This window comes from Colossoma macropomum, unplaced genomic scaffold (genome assembly GCF_904425465.1).
Source record: "Colossoma macropomum unplaced genomic scaffold, Colossoma_macropomum, whole genome shotgun sequence".
NCBI classification, from domain to species: Eukaryota; Metazoa; Chordata; class Actinopteri; order Characiformes; family Serrasalmidae; genus Colossoma; species Colossoma macropomum.
The window spans coordinates 17,615,512-17,627,869 of NW_023494787.1; the positions used below are offsets into that span (position 1 = coordinate 17,615,512).

General features: G+C 40.5%; 1 protein-coding gene across 3 annotated transcripts in view; it reads right to left on the reverse strand.

The window, feature by feature from the left end:
- Positions 1-12,107, reverse strand: part of triqk (triple QxxK/R motif containing) — a 28,546-nt gene extending 16,439 nt beyond the window's left edge. The window contains exons 1-2 of one of the 3 annotated variants that reach the window (XM_036566263.1): positions 12,016-12,107; positions 7,523-7,603 (exon numbers count right to left, since the gene is read on the reverse strand). In XM_036566263.1, the coding sequence (XP_036422156.1) occupies positions 7,523-7,583 (61 nt within the window). In that variant the 5' untranslated portion in view covers positions 7,584-7,603; positions 12,016-12,107. Of the gene's footprint in view, positions 1-7,522; positions 7,604-11,504; positions 11,636-12,015 lie in introns of those variants that run through there. The other 2 variants (XM_036566264.1, XM_036566265.1) reach the window with 2 other exon arrangements.
- Between the last annotated feature and the right edge of the window lie 251 nt (positions 12,108-12,358).

A 12,358-nucleotide genomic window follows, 5' to 3' on the forward strand; every position in this document is an offset into this window, starting at 1 on the left:
GCCGTTTAAGGTGTTACAATAACTGCAGCACCATTTAAGGTGGAACGGGAAAATTCGAACAAGAAGCTGGTGAATAGGAAGCCAACTTCAGCTTCATCTGACTTCGGCTATCAAAACATCCGACCTACGGTTTTATGTAACACTCTACCTAAATATGCCCTACAGTAGGACATTTCAATAAGGCAGCACAATATGTGAGAACAGGGTGAATGAAATGTGTTTTATATGGTTCTATATAGAACCTTTTCAAAAAAGTGTTCTATAAAGCACCAAAAAGGGTTCTTCTATTGTTACAGGCTTGACATTATAACAATAGAAGAACTCTTTTTGGTGCTATATTGAACCCTTTTCAAAAAGGTTCTATGCAGAACCATCTATAGCAAATTCTCCACCAATCTGAAGAACCATTTAATGATGCAAAAAACCCTTTAATTTAACCTGTATTTCTAACAGTGCAGAGCAGATTGGCATAAAGCTAACCAGCTAACAGGATAGTGCTCCAAAAATAAAAGACATGCTGAGTTGAGTTGTGACCGTAAAATATATGCATTTAAACTAGAACTGAACTCAAAATAACACTGAGCTACCCTGCTAGCTTGGTGCTAACCATAGTGAACATACAGGGAGCATTTCTGTAGAGCTGGTTCACTCAAAGCATCATGGGGCATAAGAATAAGGTGGACAAATCCAGAGCAGTTCTTCTTAAGTGCTTTGTTCTGAGTTATTTTAAACCCAAAAATTACTTGTAATCATACAGTGAATGGCTGCTACACTTCAGAGAAGGCTTTCTAACATCTTTAATAATGCTTCAGTATGACAGCACACCGTTTGTCTTCAGTAATTGCTTGAACAGGTATTATTAGGCTAATGGCTTTTATTAAAGCATAGTTGGGCTAAATGCATTCCTCTGCATTTACTTTAATACATGTTTATTCCTGCTGTGTTTCCAGGACCGTTTTTGTTTTTAACAGAAAGATTATAATATTTCCTAGAAGCCTTTAATAAGAGTGAATCTATAAAAAGTATATGCACTCACAGACACACAGAGTCGTGATTGCTCACGTAAGTTCATATAAGTGGGAGTTATAGGCAAGGCTGGTTTTTTTTTTGCGCAGTGAACCCACAGAACACAGCAGCCACCTGGCAGAGTGTGTGTGAGTTTGAGTGTTTGTCAGAGTTGCGTGTGTGTGGAGCTGTTGTGTGTGTAATCAGAAATAAACAGATGAAGGAGGAATGAAAAAAGTGGGATGGCAACAGCTTGGAGAAGAGAGTGAGGGGGTGCTGTGTGTCTGTGGCAGGCGAGAGGTCAGGCTCAAGGTGCCCTGAGCGCTGTCCACACACTGGGGCAGTTCAAGTGCACCTTCTGCCTCATTAAGACTTATTTACATGGAGTAGAGAGAGAGAGAGAGAGAGAGAGAGAGAGAGAGAGAGAGAGAGAGAGAGAGAGAGAGAGAGAGAGAGTGTGTGTCCTTATTCATCTCCAACAGCTTGCCACAGGACTGACTGCCCCCAGACGTCCATGCTAGACAGTGACCCCTCCCCAGGGACATGCAGGTCTCTCCCACCATAAGGTGTCCCTTCTGGCCAAGCAGAGGGGGGCAAGAGGGAGAGGTAAATACACAGCTACTCTGTTCCAGCCCAGATTGATGGGAACACATACTTATGGATAAGCCTGGGAGATAAGACAATAAGAATAGTAACTAAAATCAAATTTCTGACATCATTCATACAAATCTGATTATAATATTCTAACTCAGTGCGGAAGAGCTGTGTTAGTTTTTCCTGTAAGCCCACAATATAAATATTAAATAGATTACTTACTGTAATTACTGCTGTAACAAAACCTCATCTTGTATCTCCAAAATGGTCATTTTAGAGGAGAAGGGAAAAAATGTTCTTAAACTAAATTTTTCTTGTATTTTATTTTCATCCCTTCAGGTCCACTTACAGCATTTGTGGTCTATATGTAAATGAGTTGGTTCTCGTGACATCACAGGAATAATTAATTCAAAACAAGTTGTTTTTGCAGCTTGGTTTCCATATCTGGACCACATAGACTGGGGAGTGAACAGTATGTTTGGAAACTTATTACATCAAATTTCTTTATTTAAAAAAAATGAAATTCAGGTTTCTATGATATGAGCCCTTTAGTATATCAATGTAACAAGATTTTATTAAAAAGTCATTCTGGAACATTTTTATTGTATTTGTCATGAAACGTTCAAACAATGTTAATGGCAGCTTCCATGTTCAAACAGTGTAAAGAGAAAGAAAATAAAGTGAATAAAACAACAAAAAGGAGAAAAATCAGATGCTTTTCTTCTCTACAATGTTCAAAATCCACACAGACAGAAAGTCAATGTGAATCAGATGCTTAATGCATTTTCCTTCTGTTCCGTGACATACAGCCGTATGGAAAAGTTTGTGCGCCCCTGGTCAAATTACACGTTTTATTGATTTTCTAAGTGAAAATAAGTTTAAATATCCTCAACAGAGAACACGCTCTTGCTTATTTTAATGCACAATTACTGTTTATTTGCTACATTTAACATATTGGAAAAAATGAAACAAAAAATGATGCATGTGCAAAAGTTATGGCACATTCTGTATTTGGTTTTATTTTTTTTCACAAATATATTAAACTCAAATAAACAGAATACTGGATTTAATTTAATTTAATTTGGCAGCATACTTTTGCATATGCCTGTATTTCCATCTCTGAGCTAGCTGAGCATTTTCTCTTGATGAAAGGTGGGGGTGGTGAAACATGATATTATGGGTTAATATTATATTATATAACCCCCTGCTAGTGCACGATGATGTAAATAAAAAATCTGAAGACGTTTTAGAGGTGGTCAAACACTGTTTCAACAGTGCTTTGATCATTTCAACAGTGTTTCAGAATCTGTGCTAAAACAACAGAGAAAAACCTGTAAAAACAATGCAGCATTTCAGGTTTGACATTTGAACTGCTCAACACTGGCAACACTGGCAAACGCTTTGAATGCATCATCTCGTGAATCACTCACTGCTGTACTACAAATCCATAAAAAAGCAATTATTCCAGCTTCAAAGCACTTAGCCCACACCTTCAGAGATACGCGCTGCACATCATGTTCGCCGCTCATTCTCAAAGTCTACAACAATTCACTCTTGCACCTGCAGTAATTGTACATGGTGTGGAAAGCAAACCTCATTTTGTTCACAGCCAACAGGGAGAAATTAGGTGTATGTCTTATTTTTGCAGAAACTTCCTGTTGTGGTGCAAATGCACACAACAAACAGACTCAACCATCTGTTCCAAATGAATAGTTAATCGTAACCAAATCAAAGTAATTGCTCTGAGAATGTGAATAAATTGTTTATACAGTGAGGCATTGTAGCCTTGCTCCAGCACCGCCTCATGCGCCATCGACTTCTACAAGGCCTTTCTCTCTGTATTCAGCGCTGACAACTCTGACTGCTTCAGCCTTCAGGTTTCATCATGGCCATGTTCAGATTGGTCAGCTGCTGGTTTAGCAGCATCACCTATGGCATTGTTATCCAGGCTACCTCCAGCAAGACACTACTACTCCAAACAAACACAGCAGTGCTGTATAAACAGGCCAGCTCCACTCATACAGCTCTGCCAAACAGGAATGTGTCCAGAATCTTCAGTTGAAGTAGAAGATTTTAAGGCTGATTTCCCACCAGAAGACCTACTTAACCTCAAAATGTATCTCTAGTCAAGTACCAAAAGTACCTCCAGTCCAGCTTTAAATAGACCTACAATCCAGCTTTAAATAGACCTCCAGTCCACCATCAAATGGACCTCCAGTCTAACATCGAATTGACCTCCAGTCCACCATCAAATGGACCTCCACTCCAGTTTAAAATTGTGGTGCTTACAGTCCAGTCCCAAATGGATCTTTAGTCCAGCTGCAAATTGTGGAGACTCTATTGTAGTTTCTACCAGCAAAAAAGTCCAGTTCCACCATCAAATGGACCTCTTCTAAAGCCAGAAAACCTCTAGTAATGCTATAAATTGTGGTGCATCCAGTTCATCATCAAATAGACCTATAATCAACAATTAAATGAACTTCCAGTCCAGCTTTAAATGCACCTTCAGTCCTGCTTCGAATAGACCTGCAGTCCAGTCCAGCTCTTTCCTCTAGCTCCATCAAACCACACTTCAAATTACATTTGATTAACAGAGAAGAAAACACATTTCCTGTGCGTGCTGGATAAAGCACCGTGCAATTATTGCTCTTTTTAGAGAGTCCCCACGTTCTAGCAGCTCGAGAAAAGGATCAGACGGGTGCACGGTTTGTGTGTAGCAGTGACCAATTACACGCTCAATGAAGGAGTGCAGGAGGGGCAGAGAGAAATAAGCAATCAAGAGCTCAAAAACTGACAGGTTTGTCTCCGAAACTGAGGCAGGTGCACAAAGCAGGAAGATGGTAAAGCGCACGCTCGGCTCTCGCTTTCTCGACCCTCACACAGAGGAGTGCAGCGCGGCTCAGCAGACCCTTTGTGACAGGGCTATGGGCAACGTTGTTCAAAATTAAAGTTAAAAGCACCGTGATGTGTGATTGGAGAGGACAGTCCAAAATCCTGGCCAGGGGCTGGGGTGTGCTAGCAACACTGACAGCCCGGTGACAGCCCACTGTGTTACAGAGAGAGAGGGAGAGAGAGGGAGAGAGGGGCAAAACACTGACAACGTCCATCAGCAGGAAACAGCACTGCAGGCTGACTTCCACCACATGAGAGCCATTTGGCCCTTGTCTCTCACATCACATCACCAGCGGAGGGAAAAAAACACGAACACAAAAGCCGGGCCGCCTCGAGAACATGCAAGTACACGCGGCGAGTGGAGCCCGAAGTTGTTTGCCTATGGGATAACTGTTCGACAAAGCCACAGAGAGCAGTATGTGTGAGCCATCATATCTCCAGCTGAATGACCGCACGCACACTCACAGGCGATGGCTCTGCTGGGTGACAGCTCTCTACACTCCATTATGAGGAGTAATGATAGTATTTAGGGACAGTGTGTCAACATCAAGACGCTTGACATCACAAAAGCTCACCCGCTTGGGAAAAAAAGAGAAAGAGCTAAACCTGACAGGACATAAATTACCTTCCCATTGCGATTTCAAATTACGATGTGTATTCTTTCCTTTGTGGTGCTTTGTGCTATTTTGGGCGACTTTTCTTTTTGTTAAACAGCGATTCACTGAAATTGGCTGATAGAGGCTCTTTTCAAAGCAAACTGAGACTGGGAGAGGGGGGTGGTGGGGGGGTACTCTTATCGTCTGTAACCCGCTGTTATGTCTCAGAATTGATGAGATTGAAAAAGAGAAAACAAAATAGAATATGTCTGAGATTCAGAAGATTCAGCAGGTGTTCAGCTTGTTATGTTGCTTCCACAATCCTGCAGCAGAGGCACAATGAGAGAAGGTGACGGTGCACAACAAGCTAAATAACCCTACTAAATGCTGCAAAATGAGATCACATAAAATCAGGCACGTAAGACAGGTGCTCTCTGCTGGAGACCACAGACTGAGTTCTAACGTCCGTGGGGCTCAGATCACGTCAGACCGTTGTAACGCAAAGCTTAGTCACCATGCCCTCCACGAATCAACGGCATGGAGCAAAGACCTAGCCAAGTCTCGTCTGCATGTACACAATCAAAACTCTTACATTTACATTTTATGGCATTTGGCAGACGCTCTTATCCAGAGCGACATTGTTCTCATTTTACACAGGTAGATAAAGGTAGTGTTAAAAGTCTTACCCCAGGACTCTTATTGGTATAGTGTAGGATGCTTGCCCAGGTGGGGGATCGAAGAAGGCAGAGGTGTTACCCACTACACTATACCAACTCTTCAACAAAGTGGGGTAAAGCCACAAAACATGCTAAAAAAATAGTTTGAAAATTCACACAATTTTCCTCTTAGCCCAAATGTAGTCAATCAACCAGGACTTGCACTAGTGCCACAAGGCTAATGAAGCTAGCAAAGAATGGACGCTTATATTGCAATGATTAACATCAGTGGACACCACATGGATGCTCCTATTTTTGATAGGCCCACAATGCCTCCTGCTCCACCAACTCATAATCCCCCACTCCTGTAGCTAATTCCAGACAAGCTATCCAACCTAACTACATAAACATACACGCCTCCAAATAAATATGACTAGTTATGTCAAATAATAATACATTTATTCTTGACCACAAAGTAGTATAGTAAATATCAGCATGATAGACTTGAAATATATCTTAATTACAAGACATTTGTTAGACATTTTCAGTGAATCAAAAATCAACTGTTTAGAATTTCTATGTGTTAAAACTAACCCTGCCAAGTGGATGCTGTATTTCAGCTTTGCTAGCTCTCACTGTGAGTTCTTTACATGCTTCAAAATGGTGAGAAGTTACAAAGAGGATGACTAAAATAATACAGGTGTGAGTTCTTTATAAATACAGTCAATGATGATCTCTGTGAAAACGCTATGGGAATATGAGAAGATGACCAAAAGTCCATTCTACTTGAACCTCTTTGACTACATACAAAATCAGTGTTGCATTGTATCTCGTGTTAGGTTGTGCCCCGTTCCCCTACATACCCCTAGGTATGTGCTTTCTTCTTGTGAAGACTTGTCATTTCTCTGCAAGTTGCTAACTCAACGTTTATATTTTTAGAGTGCTTCTGCCAACAAGAAACAAGCTTTTGCAAGCAGACTTCTGCTTTGTGAGTTGTGATGAGTATTTCAGATTGCTGAATTAAAGAAAATTCATGAATCTCATGGTACCACATGGTTACAAGTTGTTCAAGAGGTTTCTATGAGGAACTTAGTAGTTCGTAAATGAGATCTCTGGGTTTTCTGATATATAATACCTGTAGATGTGTTCCTGATGTAGCCAGTTTTAACAGTCCTCGACATCTATGCATCTCAAAAATACATTCAGTCATCTTCCATGCTAGTTAAACAACCCTTTTCTGTCAAAGTTGGTGGTTCTTTGCCATGTTAGGCAACAAACCGCAACAGACTCTCCGTTAGTGCAAAATTAAAAAAAGCAAATTTCAGACATTAAACACGTCTTGGGGGTAAAAGGAAAATTTTAATTTTTTGTAAAATTACTTCTTGACTGTAAATTTTGTGTTCTATACTGGGAGGTAAGAGGACAACATGATGCTACTTCTTGTGAAGGTCAGAGTGACATATATCCGAGGAATACACCTGCATACAACCCAATCACAGTGACTTAAAGTCTCAAGATTAATAGCATCAAGGGTTGTGTACTTTTTGCTATGACTTCTACTCAGAGGGACCTAAGCCATCCTGTCTCTGATTTCAATTCCTTATGTTTTATTACAACCTAACAACAAACAAAAAATCAGAACTGCAGAAATAAAGAATAAAAGGGCTGCTTTCTGAATTCTCTTTAATAAAGCACTGTGTGAATATTTGATGAAGGTTACAAACAGTCATATTTTTAAGCCTTAAGGAAAGCGCACAGCTCCACAGAGGAGAAACTCACCGATCTGTTTTCGGTACTGATCGACCGGCAGCCTGGCAGCGCTCGCATCCTTCTTCCCCATGCTTTCCTGAAAGAAGAGCAGTAGAAAAAAAGGAATATATGAGCAGAGTGCAAGACAACTGCAAAAGCTAACCTTCTGTTCAAAATGTCAAATAATACCGCAGTCCTCAGGGATATATTTTGAAAGATGCCAGATACAAACCCTTAACAAAAAAGCAAGTTTTACCTAATGTACGCTGCTGTATCTACCAGAAAAAAGCACACCAATCAGCCAGAATAATTAAAACCATCTTGTTTCTACACTCACTGTCCATTTTACCAGCTCCACCTAGCATACAGGAGCACTTTGTAGTTCGACAGATACAGACTGTAGTCCATCTGTTTCTCTGCATACTTTGTTAGCCCCATGGTCAGGGCCAGGACCACCAGTGCGCCTAACTGGTAAGTGAAGCTGATAAAACAGACAATCATTATAGAAACAAGGAGGTGGTTTTAATGTTATGGCTGATGGGTGTAAGTGAATTTAAGAAAAGGAGTGAAGAATCTTCATGTGTGAAAATCTGAATTGGATGTGAGACTCCCAGAGGTTTACACTTCAAGAAATTCAGTCATGCAATTCAGTTTTCTTATACCTCCAAGCAAAATGTACAACTTTCTCTGAATTGCTGGGAGTATATTTCATGTTTTTGACAAAGGTGGGTGATTCAATTACCTGGTATGGTGTTGTATAATCTACAGATAGCCATAGATTCCATCATCTTTGGTATCATATGTGTTTATATATTATGGTTTAATTTTATTTGCAAGCCTTCACTACAGATGTAAACAGTATTCTAAGTACATTCCTTAAATTCAGTTAAAGTTCACTTTCCATGTCCATCTCCCCTGAAGGCTATTTTGATTGTCACATTGACAGTAAAGAAGCTTTCGGCCTTTCTTATTGATTTCCATAGCAACTGAGTAAGAAGCACTAGAGGACAGTCTTACATAGGCTTCTTATTTACACATGGGTGTCGGTTCAGAATGACTACATTTGTTTTACTTTTTTTATTAAATCATAAGCACATTAAGTGCCCACGAACATTCGCCAGAGCCTCAGGTTCCGACTTTACTGTGAGTCAGCCTGAGAAGCTTCTATTAAGATTCCATTCCTGCACCTCGCAATACTATTTTCAATCAATACTGCTGCCTTTGTTACAGATTGGGAAAAAGCAAGCATGAGCCAAAGGGCAGGTCTGTGTTTCTGATGATGTTTAAACCCCTCTGACCTATTCTCTCCCAGAGAAATCAAGCAGCGGACCTCTGGCCCGCTCCGCTTTGACTCATAAACCGGTGCTCCACCGAGGAGACGTGGGCAGGCAGAAAGAGCACCATCAGACTGATTAGCATTAGCAAAGGCAGCAGAGGTGCCGAGGTGCATGAAACTAGAGCATCACAAGGAGATTTACCATTTTACCCATTCATGAAGGACGGCTGTAGGAGCTGATAGCTCCCCCATGACTGCTTATGTGAAATACATCTGTAGGTATTGCAGTCATCCAGCTCTTTGTGGTTTTAATCTCTACCTTAAGGTGATGTAATTACAGCGTGTCAGCATGCAACAAAAAAACGGGAAAGGGAATAAGTGACTTTCCCAAAGACAACAGAGGAAAAGGACTATTAGAACGTTTACCCAACAGGGAAGGAACCTTGAGGGCATCCCACCCCGTACGACCAAACACTTAATCTCTAAAAGGACTGTGACCGCAGCAGGAAGGGGACAAGGGGTGCCGAATGTTCCCGCACCTTCAGGCACTCTTCCTTTTGAAGATTTAGCTCGAGGCCAGGAAACAAAGATGTTCACAGACCATGTCACCATTTGCTCCTCAAATGACCATGCATGATCCACCAGGATAAACAGACTAACACAGGTTTCCCACAAACACAAACCATTTGTTAATTCCAAACATCTTCTGTTAATAAGATTTTTCAAACACGGCACACCAAAGAACCTGCACATTCAAAAAAAGGAATGAAAACGAGAGAAAAGAGAAAAACGTGTAGCGATGAGAGAGCTGGAGAAGTTGTGGACGATCCATAAATAAGGCCAGAGTTAGCCAGAGGCTGTGTACGCTGCTGCTTTGAAGACTCAAATTGAGAGCAGAATCTCTTTAATGCTGCCCCACTACAAAGGTTTCAAAGTGAAAGAGATTCAAGATTAAAATTAGCACCTCAGGCACCTCTTGAAATAAATAAAGAACTATATATATATATATATATACACCGGATATTCACCACAAACTGTGAAAAGTTATAATAGGTCAGGCAAGCAGCCGACCAAATGCTGGAAAGAGATACAGCTTATCACTTTGTATTGAAAATTTGTTTTACACGACCCTTTCAGGTATTTGATTCTGGTCATCCACAGATAAAAAAAAAACAGACAAAAATAAGGTCATTAGTCTTGGTTTTCAGAGGTGATGCACAGTGTCAAAAGTGTTGCTACAACTCACAAGCTGGCTGCCAGTTTACACCAAGCAGTAAGTTCAGTAAAGCAGAATTCATAATTTCTACATAACTCAATAATTGAGATGTAAACAGTCATTCCGAGTAGTCTGATGTGAAATGGCACACAGCAGAGAAACTTGCACATATAGTCACTTGATTTACTGTCCAAAATTACCAGTGAAACCACGCAATGTATCAAGCAACAGATTCATAACCATTTAATGTAACTCATAACATTCTGTAAGGTTGGTTTAATGCTTCAAACATCTGAGACATCTGGTTCCTGTCACCACCACTGTTCTGACATTTCACAGCACACCACCCTGAATGACTTTGTCTACAACTTAACGGTTTAACAGAGAGTAACGGAGAGAAACGGAGAGAAACGGAGAGTAACGCAATTTCAATTACATGTACAATTACAGTACTGTACATATTGTAGTATTGACAATAAAGCTGACTTGACTTGACTTTAATTATGTAGAAAATTCTCAACAAAAAATGGTGGAAATACTCGAACAATACCAAAGAAAAATGAGAGATAGGGTACGAATTTTAAAAGACTCTGTAGCTCATTCTCACCATCTAAGCACACATTTTAAAATGAAGACTAGTGGGGCTAATATAGAAGAATATGAAGTCCACACATAAAATCAACAGTCATTACAGAGCAGCCAATGCTGTGGTCTCAACATGAAAGAAAGCACTGAGGAGGTTTTTAAGACTTTGTGTGAGTTGGTGCCATGTAAATATAACTTACAACAGGAACGTGGGTAGTCCTGATTTCAGGACTGCAACTGTTAATAGGCTAATATTAATAATAATAACAGAACGTTCTGAACTGTATAATTTGAGCGCAGTGTAGAGCCACGTGGTTTTGTTTTAGAGTGGAGTTTGTAAACCGCTGTGTTGTCACTACAGTGAATCGTAAACAGGTTGGGGTGCAAAGTGAGAAAGCCTGTGCAGAATTATAAACCAGTTCTGAGTCCCAAAGAAGCCTAAAATTATTTTGTAAAACTTAAAAATCAACGCCTGTCCTAATAATGATTTTTTATCAACCGTTGTTTCTCCCGCTCTGCGTACGTTTCAGCCTTAATTCTCACCGCGTGACCGTGTGCGTGACACAATTGGTTACATATCAACCAATATCAACATATCAACAATCTAATTGGTCGCCGTTCAGCTCATTTGCATAAGGTTTGAGAGAGACGACGCGTCAGCAGGTTGATGTGTCAGTTAGGCTATGTGTATATGTTGCCGTCTCTCGACTCTTTATAGCACTTTATGACGTCCTTTTTGATGCAAATAAATAGTAAATATATTAATAATAAGTAATTTAAAAAGGCAAATCATTTGCATGACGTCATCGCTCAGTCACATACACGCTGCTTAAAATTGCACCCTCAACTTAAAACACCTTCCCGCGTCCCTGGCTTACGAGCTCTTTGCAAAGTTCTTGTGGACTTTAGTGTTGCCGAGGCGTTTGTTTTCCCACCTATATTCCGACAAGACCCGCCTTCTTCGCTGTGACTGGCAGTATCACAGTCAGAACAGGACGAACAACAACTACAAATCTCGCCTCCTGCGCTAGGATTGAATATCGGTTAACACTCACAAGCAGTCCGCCAGTATAGAGGTGGGACTTGACGGAATACGGGTGGAGACCAAACAACGCCTTGCCAAATGCCAACACATCAACTCGTTTCCTGCGGTTCTGGTCCGACTAGAGAAAGACGGACATCAAATCCATCCAATCACAATACAGCTGCGACACAATAGCCCAATGAAATGCTGCCAAACGCCAAGACGAGGGTGTTGCTAGGCGATATTTACAGTAACGCCCCTGCAACCGTCAGCGATGTTTTGAAGAGAGAGCAGAAACTACGCTAGTCGTTCTTTGCTGCAGTTAAAAGGACAGAGATCATATCTCACAGCTAGAACATTTTGTTTTTTTAAAAATTGTTTAAATCGTTAAAACGTAGTCATTCTGAGAAGCATAGGCTTACCAGTCAGGACACAAATGAGGAGTATATTCGCTAGCTAGTTCCTAGTTCAGTCTTCGCGACCTCAGACGCTCCAGCCAATCAGTGGCGAGTTGCCGCCCACTGACTTCTTCAAGCTACAGTACCAAAAAAATAAGATTTTTTTTCTGATCCTTTAACAAATAAGCGTTCATAACTACCGAGAAAATGGCCATTAAAGGAAGTTGTAGTTGCTTTATTTCTAAAAAGTTAACCTTACAGGAGAATGGGAAAAACGTTCTTTTAATCTTTTAATCCAAGTTAATGTTACGAGATTTTATTCCAAGTAATTTTGGTCTATTTCTATTGGTCCATTTATTAACGAATG